Consider the following 14,290-nt stretch of genomic DNA (forward strand, 5'->3'; position numbering starts at 1 on the left):
GTCAGCTCAGGGATCTGTTGCGTGACTACTGTTAACAGCTCCCCATTCTTACAAGGACCTTTTACTCCTTCAGGTAGTCTTGTGTGCTTGCTATGAAGAGCTTGGTAAGCATAACATGCAATGACTTAGCTATTTTCTGATCTTAAATCTTCTGGGATGTTTGTTTTAATTTTAGGAGGGGGTTGAGGGACAAGGAAATCTTGCCAGTTGCACAAACTGCTTTGAAAATCAGTCATGCAAACATAATGCGTCTCCTGTGCATCTTCTTCTCCATATTGCTGATGTACTGTTGCTGATCCAGCTGTAGTTGCACTTCTGCTTTTCACTTGGCAACAACATTCTGCTTTGGTTTTGCCATTCAAAGTCCATCTTTGTTTTCTAATGTGTATTTCTGTACAAAAAGCATTCATACTGTTTATCTTTTACATTCACCAGTTGTTTTTAATCATGTATAAAGTAGTATTTTGTTGCCATTTCCAGCACAATGAAATGTTTTCCAAATAAAAGAGTTACAGTGGAGGTCTATCACCAAGCAAATGTTATGTTCTCTCTTCCTGATGTTCATGGTACTGAGAGATGAGGCCAATCCCTCTGAAGATTTTTAGTCTTGTATAATAAAACTCTTATGTTATGAAATAGATTTTCCCCTTCCGAATAAATTGCATCTTCTAGTAACTCTTAGTTTGAACAAGCTGAGTAGCTTCAGGAGTCTGTTTCTCACTTTTGTTTAGATAAAGCAACCATGCCTGTTCAGCTGCTGAAGATCATTAAAGGAAAATATGAGCCTCCACTTCCAAGCCACTTGCAGAGGGAGGATTTAAAACATTTGCACGCAGGCTTGGATCATACCAACAAATACTTCCAGGTAACTTACTGACAAACAAATTTTGCTTTGAAATAGTTCCTGCTTTATTTATAAGGGATCTACGTATTTTGACTCAGTTTGTGACTTACTGGTGCTGTATGTTTATGTACATCTGTTGCATAGCTATAGGTAATGCAGAATTATGACACTATTGGATTTAGTTGCATTGTTGCTATTGATTCCATTGGTCTGCATTTCTGCCCCTTCCTCTTACATGAGCAGGTTTAAATTTTGTAAGAGGTTTTCTTATATAAATATATTTCTTTGATATATTTTTCTTTATGTACCCATATAAAAATACTTCAGTATGCAGAAGACTGTGCTGAAAATTAAAGGTTTGAGGGAGGTTATTTATTTTTTTAAATAGTAATAAGCACCACCATCCTGCTAAAGATCAGATTTCTCAGTGATGTATTTTGAAAGTTTTTCTTTCTTGTATGAAGCAATTCAGTAGCCAGTTTTATGAAAAGAGATCTCTGGCAACTATATACATCAAGACGTGATTAATTTTTTTAATCATTATCAATTGCGCATTATATATTCTCCAGTACTCCCAAATATATTTAGGTATATATTCGAAGTACAGTCCCAGTGTGCTAGTATAATGCAGCAATATATTTTTTCATTCCTAAACCACATATACTCTGTAAAATGCAGTGCTGATTCTTGAGGGTTTTCTTTTTTTAACCTGTTTAATTTTTTTGTGTGCATGGTGCTGAAAATCCTGTTTACCATCCTTGGCATTTAAGAAGCTAGAAATCAGCATCATCCCAGGCTTGCTTTCTGACTGTTAAAAATAAAAGCAAATTCTGGAGAAAACCTTAGGTGGCTTGCATCCTTAAAAAATGATGCAAATGTTTTAAAAGTATGAACAGAAGTGACATAATGATTTTCTGCATCCAAAAAGAACATTTTGCTTCCCCACCTGTATATTCCCAGTTCTAGCGTTAGTGCTTATCTGACTCTGCGATGACTCAGTTGAGAGAAATAAACTGGTGGGAAACTATCCATATTACCAGGGTAGTTTTCAGCCGCTCTTCTTCCCTGGACTGGTTCATTCTGGTGTCAAGGAGATGCCAGAAGTAAAGCATAAAGGAGCAAATCTGCCCTTTTTGGAAGTAGACTAGAGTGTGATAGGAGGTGATTTGACGACATAAATGAGGGAGAATGACCCCTTAGGTCTTGTAAATGAACAAATGGAATTATCAATATCCAGTGGTGCTTATAAGCAGGGTTTTTATTCCTCAGGGTGTAGCTTTCTGTCCCCATGCACCTGCAGGGTATGTAGGCTTTTCTGCTTTTAAAGAGCTATTTCTGCAAGCACCCTCTGACACTGAAGAACAGGGATTCTTGTTCACAAAGGAAATGCTGAAGCAGACGGAAGCAGATTCTGAATTAGAAAAGGTTTCTGCCGAAGCAAATGTTTCCAGTAGGAAAGCAGGATGATTATTAACATACTATGATTTAAAGCATACGTGTGGTTTTATAGCTAATTGCTGAAAGAGAAAGTGTACAGAATCTTTCTCAGAATTTTGCCTTATATTAAGAAAACTTCATGCTGCTGCCAATATGGATTAGTAGGTGACTAAAACAGCTTGGCATAAAACCAGTACAACTGGAGAGCTGATAAAGCTTGTGCTAATGCACCATTAAATATGTTGGAGAATCCAGTTCCGCAGACAGAGCTTGAAGGAAATGTTAGACTGCACTGATGTTAGGTTATCTTAGTGGTGGCATGCTGTTATTCCAGTGCTGCCAAAAGTCAGGTCATGCTTTGAGAAAGAAGGAAGGGCAAAGGAGGATTTTATGAAATGTTTTCCTTTTGTTCTTCTGGAATTTTTTTGTTTCTAGCATCCCTCTGAAGAATATAAAGTTTAATTTAAATTTATGTTCCCCATTAAATGTGGGAACACAGCACAATGAAAGTCCATACATCCTTAGTCAGGCTGTACCCTGAATGAACCTGATGTCACCTCCTGTTATTTCATTATCCTTTGGACTTTGGCAGCTGAACCAAACCTGAAAAATGTGCTGTGATATCCCAGAGCACTGTTGCTACTGCCAAATCAGCTCTTGGACCAGACTGAGGAACTAGACTGGCAAGGAGGGAGCCAGATTCACTAGATGAATTGCACAAAGACAGTTTGAGGGTTAGTCTAGTGGTAGATGGAATGGGGAGGCTTTTGGAAGAAGTATGTCCATGGTCTTGGTGTGCAGTGCAGGATTTGTGGGGAAAAAAGTGACTTGGAGCAGGTTTTGCGAAAATTCGGAGCCCAAGAGTTTTAGGTATATTGAGAAACAATGAGTATGAGAAAGAGGATTAGAGAGTAGGTGTTTGGGATACCAAGGAAAGTAGTGGGGCCATGTTAATTCTAGTGAAGGTTGGGGTCCCAAAATCTGAGAAATCATTTGAAGGTAGTGGGATGCAGAAGGAAACATGGAAAGTAAAAATGGTCAGAAAGCAGAGTCCCTATCTCATAAATGTAGCGTGTTCTTCAAATTGTATTTGTGTGGATTGAAATTTCTTTAATAAGAAAAAATAGAGGTGAATATAGTGTTCCTGAGGTGACTGCTTTATTACAAAGAATTAATTATAAGAGCAAATCTATAGAATTTGTTTTTCTTGTGAATACAGTTCAAGACAAACAGTCTCAAGAAAAAATACATATACTACTTGAGATTTTAAACAAAGTTGTGATTTTTGTGAATGAGTGGAAAATCTGTGTATTCGCTGACAGGTCTCAAAACATTATTCTACAGATGCTGATTGTTAAAATATGTATTTGATACTTCAGTCTCAAATAGGAGTTTAACTGCTTAAAAAAACGTAGTCATAGATTTTTGACCTTTGTTTTGATCTAAATGAAATATTACTATTGTCTTGGAAGTAATAAATATAGTAAATATTAAATACAATTCAATATAGCTTTTTCTTAGTGCAATAAAATTAAACTATGCTTCAGGTTGGAAAAGGAGGATTTATGGATGTTAAGTAATTCTTTATAAAGCAGTAAAAAGTTCACTTTTATTTGGATTCCTTCTCTGTTAATATGTTGTTGTAGGACTAATTTTGCTCTGAAAAGCATCTACAATAACAATTCAGTGCTCTATATTTTATCCTAATTTGGTTTAAGAGGTGTTTACTAACATTTAAATCAAGTTTTGTAAAGAATGTGTGTGTTATAACATCACAGTGATTTACCTGATTGTCCTCTTAATGTTGCTTTTGTGCATTTATAGATGATTGCCTCTGCTGTGTCTTTATAAGAGCCCTTTTAATTATTTATTTTTACTGTGCTGTTTTATAGTTCTCTTAAATGGTTCATAGACTCAGTTTTCAAATTCCTGTGTTTTTCTTTATTGAACCAATTTCTATGCTTTTATCCCTGAAAATTACAGTTTTTTTACGTGCTTTACTGAGTAGGAACACATTGGACTAACATTTTTGTTAACATTGAAGAAGAAGCTTTACTGATGAGATGCCATGTTTCTGAAAACAGACAAACCAAAATTGTTCCAAGGAGATGTTAACCTATGTAAAATTGCAGCGATTTTGCTTCAGTGTAACTTGGAACTTCATTATAATAATACATTAATATGTATCATACATATAATAAAATATATTTTATGTATTTAGTAGAACCTTTGAATCTTTCAGAGCATACTATTGATGAATTTTTATATTGCTGCAGTTTCCAGGCTTTGTGATGCTGTTTTGTAATCCCAGATGTACATTTTTTTTTATTTCCACAGTTTATTTATCTTCTTGTGTGTCTTTTATCTCTCAACTATATTTTTCTGTATATGTTTATGTTGTAACCTTTTGCCAGTGATTTTTGAGGAATTGCTTCATCTTTTAAGATTTTGATCGCCCGACCCATTTTAGCTACATTTTAGCCTTTGTGGTGTAAGTAGTAAAATGTACCTTCATATCTATTATTTCATTGTGCAGTCTAAGCTTACCATGTAGCCTGTAGCATCTAAGTAGTTTTGACCTATACTATTTCATGCATGGAATTTCCTGTATATCCCAAGAATATTGCTCTTCTTGAGCAAGTTCTATTTATTTTTTATTTTTTTTAAGAATTCAGATGGTATTTTGCTCTTATTTTAATTCTACCTTTTCTTGTTGTAGCTCATAGAGATTTCAGTTGTTATCAGCGTTTCAGTAACATATAGGTATATAGTCCTAGTTTATATATATATGTGTGTATATATATATTTGTTTTTATTTTTTAGGGAGTTGTTATTCTTTCCTATCCACTAACAAAACTTGGAGATGGGACAGACTTTTTCAAGATTGTTCTTCAAGGTACTCCAGTTGCTTTTTTTTTTCCCTGGACTTCTCACACTTTTTTTTTGACATAATGCTATTAGACCACTAGTACCTGCTTTGTGTTCAGAAAATGTTTAGACTTGAAATAATGTCTAGAAATGTTCATTCCCCCCACAACTGGATTATTTTAAACTTAACACCGGGTAAACTACCTGTGAGCAACATGGTCTCTGTATTTTTTAGTAGACTTCTTGTTGCAGAATCTTTTAAAATACTGTTCTGGAAATTCATTAGCTATGGGTACAGTTTTAATAGAGTATTTTTAAGCTTCTTATCATACAGAAGGACTAAGAAACATATACACTTAGTTGCCCAGTATATACTATGTCAGTGCACGTTTAATATAGGTCAGTATGTTGGTTAGCAGTAAGACATATGTATTGTATTGTTTTAAACTAAGCGGTTCAAAGAAAGATTTTCAGCTCATTACTCAGGTATTCAAATATCAATAGACACATTGCTGTGTTGGAAGACTGAAGTTGTTTATCATGTAATAAATGGTAGTTTAAGAAAAATCTCTCCTTCTTAAGTCCAAAGCTTATCTTTCCTTCCTACCAGGAAGTAGAAGGATGTCATTAGTTGGGAGTCCAAATTAATGTTGGACTTCCCATTTCTTTCACCATTTTTCTCAACTCCTTCCTTACACTTGTTAGGGAATCATCACTTGCCCCTTTTGAACCTTCATGATCCTACAAATTCTGTGACTATGGCCAAACTGCAGGCTAGGGGGTGCAGATCCTACCTGGCAGTGCCGCTTGTGATTTGTGTCACCAGAGGTGAATGACGTTGATGGGGCTGGAGGGCTGGCTCCCTGCTGGCTTGAGAGTTCCCAAGGATAGAAGCAAAACTTCATGTGTCGTGTTAATTTCAAATGACTGTACAAGAAGACTGAGAGCTTCTGCATGTTCTCCAGAGCATCAAAAAATAAATTTGCACATCTAAATCATTAGTGTTATTTCTGTAACAATAGCAGCTAGGAAAATCTTCTAAAATAACAACTTGATTTCTGCTTTGGTCCTCCTGGAAGACTACTTACTTGATATGCATGTGTCCTGGAGGATTATCTCTATTTAATCTAGTTCTGTAGTTCTGTGTTAATGCAAAAAAATCAAATGTGACTAGTTAATATTTCCTTTCTAATATTATGCACTGAATTGTTCAAGTGGAAATCTGTGTCATTTCTGCTTAATGTACACTGATGCAGAGTATGTGCCCATATAAAATGGTTATCTATTAAAGAATATTTTGCAGATTTACCTACAGTTAGCACACAAAAACAGTTTAACAGCTATTTTAAATGATTTGCTGCTTGTAAATAAATTGGAATGAAGTGTTAAGCTCTGAAGATGAATTTATTTTGGAAACATCTTCCTGTTACAGTTTTGCTTTGAAGAATTTATGGTAATTGGATTTTTTCTTTTTTTTTTTTCTCTAGATAACTCGTGTGCAAGGATTGACAGTATCAATATTTTGATATATGGAAAAATGGCAGATGATTGTGCAAAAGTTATACGTAATGGGGTAAAATATATTTATTTTTCTTATTTTAGAGTTTGTTTTCCACAGATGTATGTTGCTTTCTTATTTTCTCTTTGTATAGCTATCACCAAAATTAGAAATAGTCTGTTTAGTCAGTTAAAATCTATAAATACAAACTAGAAAAAAGTATTTGCTTGTGTAAATTCGTTTGGACAATAACATTGAAATAAAGCAGTTCTTCTTGTTTTTCAGTGCTGTTTCCTTTACTTAACAAGTAAAGGATCATGAATGTGGATGATAGAGAAGCTATCCTTTTATGTTCATAAGTTAAAAGTCTATTGTAATTTGAAAAGGTAGACCTTAAAATTAAATTGATTTAAGATAATTACACTAAAAACTTTTTTTTAAATAACTCAAAACTGCATAGTTTTCTTTATTGTCTGGGTGCTGGCATCTTGCTTCGTTAGAGATGCATCTTGGTTTGATAGCTGCAGTGTAAGGGACGTTGGCAAGTCAGCCTATGAGTTTCAGTGAGAGAGTGCTGCAACTAAAGAGGGAAAAGAAGCTGAAAACAATTACCTCAAGTTAATAATTTTGATTAGATTGCCTGTCAGTTTGCTGACATTTCAATATTAGCCAGATATCGACTTAAAGTATACAGTACATTATAAACTCATGTGAGTGCTTTATTGTTATATAAATTCACACTGAAAATGGAGAATTATTTAGTGAAGAAAATTGAGTGTTGTTTTCAGGTTTTTAGATATATTTTTATGAGCAAAATTTAAAAGCCTTCTCAAACATGGAAATAGAAATTGCTTAGTTAAAATTCTGTCTAGGCTTTTCAGTTCAGATCATAGAACTGTGATATCCTGAGTTGGAAGGGACCCATGAGGACCATCGAGTCCAACTCCTGGCTTTACACAGGATCACTCAAAAATCAGACCATATGTCTGAGGGCGTTGTCCAAATGCTTCTTGAATGGCATACCTGGTGTTAAGACCGCTTCCCTGGGGAGCTTGTTCCAGTGCCTGACCACCCTCTCAGTGAAGAGCTTTTTTCCTAATATCCAGTCTAGTACACCTGAATTCTGTTAATCTATATGCTGAAAGATAAAACATTCAGATGTTAGGGCCCTACATCAAAATATCATCGAAAGTCCAAGTTGCTTTGAATTTATGGGATCTTTTAATTTCAGTTCAGAGAAAAGCCTGCTCTTTTCATGTAATTCTACCTAAGGATAAATAATGATTTTTGCTCGTTTCTCAGCTCTTTTTTTCTTCTTTTTCTTTTCTTATCTTTTTTTTTTTGGAGAAGGAAAGATCGATTTGTATTCCTTTGGAGTGATCTTTCTGTTTTTGGATAGTAGCTTGCACTCTGAATTGTATTGGCTTCAAAGATGCATATGTCAGCTCTGGAGGCACATGGGACTGATGCTGCAAATTTCAAGAACTACACCTATAATTAGAGCTGATGTGTTTATATACTATGTAGTAACCTATAGTATTTTTTTCTATAATTAGATGCTTGTATACTTTCAGACAGTGAAAACTTCTGAAACTTGTTTTTTCCTCTGTGTTAATCTTACTAAATTAATATAGCTTAATAATAATAAGGATTTTTTTAGTTGTTTTGCTGTAAATACATATAGTTTAGAGAGAAGGAACTAAGCATTTAGTTATTGCTTAGACGATCCTCAAATGTAGGCGATGTTATACATTGACTACTTTTTCAAATGAATTTGTTTTTCAATGAAAAAAACAAAAGTACCTTACCCAAGAAAAAGTTTAGTATTGCCCTTTTTTTTCAAAAGAGTCTTTTTGAGACTTTTCAAACTTTTGATAAATGAGCTGAAGTCACGAAGGAGGTTTGAAAGTTACAGAACGTGTAAGAGAGACTGACATAGTCTATGAAAAGGCTGGCTCTCAAAAATACCAGTATTATGAATGTTTAGTAAGTAGGTGTGAAATATAGGTGAAATCTTCCCTTGGAAATGAATGATGCTGGCATACATATTTGTCGATCCTTCTTTTTCTCTGTCATTCTGACCTTGTCTTGTTTTCAGTCACATAATATATGAGTTAAAATATTCAAAAATGCTTATTGTATTTTTAATGAATCTCTAAAATTCTTCAGAAGTTTTAATCAACAATGCAATTCCTTGCACTTCAAGGTTTTTTTCTGGCATAATTTACCATGTGGTTTCCATCAGCAGGTAATTGGTCTTGTCATGAACTGAATGGGATAAAGCTTTGTTTTTAAGAAATTGCTGAGTCTAAGAAATATTTTCCAGCAAAAGGTGCTTGTTCTGACAGATAGCATGGCAGTGGGTCTTGGGAAGTACATGTTATCTGTACTGTGTAATCTATTTAATAGAAAGTCTGGGGAAGAGCAAAAAAGAAATAAATCTAGAGGACATCTTCCTCTGTTTGCGGCTAGTATCTTGCCAGTCACAATAGGTTATATGAAGGAAAAGTCAGGAACACAGTGGTCATGAATGAGAGATTTCACAAATAGAATTCTTTCATATCAATCTAACAGTAAGGAATAAAAATTACCTAGATTCTTTTAGTGGAACCTGTACAGATATTGTGCTATTAATTTGACCTTGAAATTGATGCATGGCCAATTTCAGACTTGTGTGAGTTTGAGGAAACAATACCAAGGGGCTTGGGTAATGTGTGCAGGTCAGAGAGCGTTCAATTCTAAATCAGATTCTGCTGTGAATCAAAGCCTTGTTTTACTGTTTGTCATATGCCATGCAGAAGAGAGAAATGTGCCTTGAATATCAGCAAAATCAGTTCAGTTGGTTTGAGACAGAAAGTCCTACTTTTACAAACCTCAGATATGTATGAAGTAAGAAGTGTCAGTCTTCATACCAGGATGGGAAGTTCTTGAATTAATTTGCTAAATATACAATTTGCAGAATGATTTTAAATATAAAGAACTAATGATTTTTATTGTCCTGATTAAAATACAAATCATGAGCAAAGCCTTGAGTAACAATTAGATCAGTCGCAGAGAGCTGAATAGAAAACCCCAACCCGGAGGCAGCAACCCTTAGAAAGCCAGCACTAAAATCACTAAAATCAGTGGTCTTCCCCGATAACCTGAACCTTCACACTGCATACAATCCTAAATTTCAAAATACTGTGCAAGGCTTATGTAAATTTTGTTCATGTTTAGAAACTGCAATTCACAGCCTGTCAGACTTGACCAAGAATTAATGACAAATCTGAGAATACATCTGTTCTTTTTATCCTTAAAACTAGATTTTGAGGTTAGTGCTGTTTTACTACTTCTTTTGAAATTACAGACCTTTCATAGGTATTTATTGAATGTCATGTTTTGCATTGCGTGTTATGTAAGAGCTGCCATCACCGGTAATCTCTGTTATTCACAGGAAAGTTTCTATTATCAGCCTGTGTAAACACTTGAGTCTGTGTAAATCTAAAGTTCCTTCTGAGAAAGAAGTACAAGAGAAGTAAAGTCAGCTCTCCAGTCCTGACTCAGCAGCTAAGTTTCCGAATCTGGTGCAGCCTGTAATCTAATAAAATGCTGAAGCAGGAATAATGGATAGCTTTTTATTTGAAGGTTGATTCCACTGTTGAAGGAACACCATGAATAGCATCAGCAGTAGAGAGGGGAAGATGTGTACTGCACGTGTTTTCTGTAAAGTAGCTGAGCTGAAGGTTGTGTTTCTATGTTTTTATCTGTATCTGAAAAGAATGAAACAACTTTAATGTATGTTTGCAGGGTGGCATGTTTCGGGTGCAGGGAATATTAAGTCATCTAATTGTTTTGACTCATTTAGTTGGACCTGGTGCTTAGGGACATGGGTTAGTGAGTGACATTGGTAGTAGGGTGATGGTTGGACCAGATGATCTTGGAGGTCTCTTCCAACCTTAATGATTCTATGATTCTCAGCTCTGAGTACACCTTACAGTTAGGTGACTTGCATATTATCTTCTAGTCAAAATACACATTCTGTACCCATTTATGACACTACCAGAAAATCACCATGCCCTATGTAGTTTTGCTGTATATTAAATGCTCTGTTCAAGCTTATTTTTCTTGCATTTTTTTTCCAAATCCTTTAATAACTAAATATATTAGTATCACTTAAACCAGCAGCCTTTCTTTTTTTTGCAGAAAATTTTAATGCTTTGGATCTTAAATCATTCAGAGTAGCATTATCAGATTGCTGAAATAGCAAAAAGAGACATCATAGTGCAATATTCGGCAAAAACTGTCAGCGTTAATCAGAAAACTCTTTTATTTGTTATAATCAAATAAACACACAAACAAAAGTCATTCATTAAAAACTGCTGAAAGTGCTTTTGGTAGAAGGTCAAATAGGAAAAGGGCTTCAAGTCTAATATGATTGTTCTCAGGTGTGTTTGCATGAGCATGGAAAGGGTTTATGGGAATGGATCATGTACGAACAACCCTTCCATCCTGTTTTGGTACATAAGCAGCTGACTTTAAAAGAGCTTTATGTTGTGTAAGAGTTCCCAGCATTGTATTTTTTCTTGCTCAAATACCTTTCTTAGCATGTCTACTTCCTAAATGTGTTTTCCTTCATCCTTCTTCTCCCTTTTATTTTTGGGGTGAAGTTACTACTAAAGGTGATCTGCTACAGGTGCTTAAATCCTCCCTGTTCTTCTTTACTTAGTGGTGTCTAAGATATTTTATACACAAGCAGCAAAAAATGAAACTGCTGCTTGTGCTGGAAGCTCAAGAGTGACACCAGAGCAGTTTGTGTCTCTTTTCCTATCAGCAATCTAGTGATTTACTCACTTAGTTGACCCTTAAGAATTAAATTGAAAGATGTCAATTCAACCAATTTGAAAATATTTTTAAGGAGAATCTCTTCAAAGTGCAGCTGTAATGCAGTAACAACAACCAAGAAAGGAATGTCTTTTCAGTATTAGTCAGAAATGTGACTACTTTTTTAGTTTAGTTAATCTTATGCAAGGAGTCAGACTTCGGTATATTTAAAGGGTAACCATTTTCTTGCTTTACTCAATATGACTCTTCCCCTCTAGCTTTTGCCAGTAATAGTAGCATGAAAAATTCAAATATTTTAGCAGAATTAAAAAAAAAAAAAATGCTAGCTGAGGTTGGTTAGAAATATGAATTTCATGCGTAGAAGAACTTAATAGAGAAACTTAAAGGCAGCATTTGGAATTTGTTTAAATCTTGTTATTGTAAGCCTTAAGATTTTAGAGTGAAATAAGACATCACATCCTCTTTTAAAAGAGGATGTACAGCACTTAACATCTGTTAATCACCCTGTCTCCATAGGACACCTGTATAGTTGCTGGATTTAAGTTGGCAAAGTCACCTACAGCAAGAGAAGATGGTAGACATGGTTGTCACCTGGAGGTGTCAGAAGAAGCTGGATCAGCCATTTATGTACGTGGGTGCCCAATTTTTTTTATTTTTTAATAAACACCTTCATTAGAATTTTGCTTTACAATAGAGAAAATATTTGTTAGAATTTGAAGTACTGCAGATTATTGTAGCATGTCCATCAGGAACCAGACAGGACACATTCATGTGTGCACAATTTTATAATACCTGACTCCATCCATTTTGTGAAAGTAGTGTAGCTGAAAAAAACATCTGTGTTATCTCGCTGATGTGTGGGAATGAGTGTTCTCCTTTCTGCCCAAGATTCTGAAAGGCCTTGATGGGAGTTCTGTCCCTCCTGATAATACTCTGCAGAATAGCCTGCAGTAGAGAAGAATGTTTTGCAGTAGATAACACTGAGATTACAGAGTATGTCTGAGAAGTGCACTGTGTCAAAATATGATGCTGAAGTGATCCAGTGAGGTGCCAGACCCAAATTATCTCTGGCCTCTGAGGTAAAATTCTACTTTCTGAGTGCAGAAATTTGGCCTTCTTAGAGCTGTTTAAACCATTCTTGCCCATAATACAGTGCAATGATGCACACAAGGTAAAGGGTGCAAGAATGTTTTCTACTTGAGAAACTGTGTGTATTATTTAAAGTAGGTGTTGTCTAAGTGTAATCAGAACAGGTTTTTTTTTTTGTAGGATCAAATTTTGCTAGCTTCAGAGGTAATTCCAATAGGAAAAGTGGTTTTAGTATTGTTTTCTAAGTCTTTGCTGTAGCAATATCGAATCTTGTTACAATATTTGTGCTCTCTTCACTTCTGTAATCAGTGAGTTTGCTGTTTTTTCTCCTCAGATTTATGCTCAGCCAAGCACAACTACTGCTTCAGAAACTGCATCTGCGGTGAGTTTATATTTGGGATTTTTTTTAACCCACGTAAGACAAACTGCATGTAGATAAGGATGTGTAGAATTCTTTTTCTTTCCTGTTTATTTGACATCCATACTTCCGTCCTAGGAGTCATTTGTTTAGCTTTTAATTTTGCAAATATTATGCCTGGAAAAAGAGATCAAATATGGAAAAGTAGTACTTCCGCGGTATAGTTTCCATCCAGATCTAAAAATAGGCTGCATGTTGGTTTAGGAAATACGAGTTAGAAAGGTACCTTCCTTTCCAAAACAGTTTGTATGCTACTCCTTTTTTTTAAAAAAAAAAAAAAAAAAAAAAAAGTGTATCTTCCTTTGCTTTAAAATCAGACTTTGTGTTTTTAACATTTATTTTGATTACTATTTGGAACAAGTCTTTGCCTATCTAAATTAAAATTCTTCAGGAAGTAGTATATTAAAAGGCATAAATTTTGGTATATGAAACTTAATTGTCCTTTATCATAAGGTTAAAGATTTAGTGCTGAAGATAACACATCTTGGTTTTGTCTTAATTGTCTGAGATTTTTTTGTCCACGATACAGTGAATGAAAAACACAGTTTTCAGTCAGTTTGGGAGAACTTATGTTTTTTAAATGAGGCTAATCATCGTATTCTCTAATCTTAAGATGAGAGGAGAGTTAAATAGTAAAAAGTAGTCCTTAATTTCTTTAATCCTTCAAGAAATGGACTGTTACAATAGAAACTTATGCAACTGCTGTGAGAGGTGAGATCCCCAAATCAGTGATTCTGTGCAGAGACACTGCTAATAAAAATTAAAAAGAGATTGATGTGCATGCTTTAAAACATCCTTTGGATGGATGCGTTAAGATCAATCAATAAAAAATTGCTTTCCAGAGTGCTTTATTGTAATGACTTTCATTTACCTATTCACCTATTTCATATGTTGGAGCTTGCTTGAACTGACTGACTGGCTAGTTTACTGTGAGAAAGATGCAATCACAAAAGAAATGGAAATATAGGTCTTGTATGCTTCATTGCCTGTGAATGAATAAATAAAATTTAGAAGGTCTAAAGTGAGTAAGGTAGAAAAAACCTTTATTTATTAAGACAAGTTAAAAACATACTTAAGGCTGAATGGTGTTAGAAGACAGAATTCTGGATGAATGTTTCAATAACATTTTTTCTTCTGTCCCTTAATTTTATCATGCCTTTCTAGTCTGTTGCACCAAAATACGTGTATACTCCTCTGGATCATCTTAAAGATGGAACTATAGTGAATTTGTATGGTATTGTGAAATTCTTCAAGCCTCCATATGTAAGCAAAGGAACAGGTATGTACTACATTCAAAAGATGTAAAGTCTCT

At 34.8% G+C, this 14,290-nt stretch overlaps 1 protein-coding gene across 3 annotated transcripts in view; it reads left to right on the top strand.

Annotated features, from left to right (window-relative positions):
- Positions 1 to 14,290, top strand: part of POT1 (protection of telomeres 1) — a 73,513-nt gene that overhangs the window by 7,583 nt on the left and 51,640 nt on the right. For all 3 annotated transcript variants that reach the window (XM_048080819.2, XM_048080820.2, XM_013199204.3), the window contains exons 2-7: positions 732 to 865; positions 5,105 to 5,177; positions 6,637 to 6,722; positions 11,988 to 12,098; positions 12,895 to 12,942; positions 14,143 to 14,257. In XM_048080819.2, the coding sequence (XP_047936776.1) occupies positions 743 to 865; positions 5,105 to 5,177; positions 6,637 to 6,722; positions 11,988 to 12,098; positions 12,895 to 12,942; positions 14,143 to 14,257 (556 nt within the window). In that variant the 5' untranslated portion in view covers positions 732 to 742. The remainder of the gene's footprint in view (positions 1 to 731; positions 866 to 5,104; positions 5,178 to 6,636; positions 6,723 to 11,987; positions 12,099 to 12,894; positions 12,943 to 14,142; positions 14,258 to 14,290) is intronic.

This window comes from Anser cygnoides, chromosome 1, assembly GCF_040182565.1.
Source record: "Anser cygnoides isolate HZ-2024a breed goose chromosome 1, Taihu_goose_T2T_genome, whole genome shotgun sequence".
Classification (NCBI taxonomy): domain Eukaryota; kingdom Metazoa; phylum Chordata; class Aves; order Anseriformes; family Anatidae; genus Anser; species Anser cygnoides.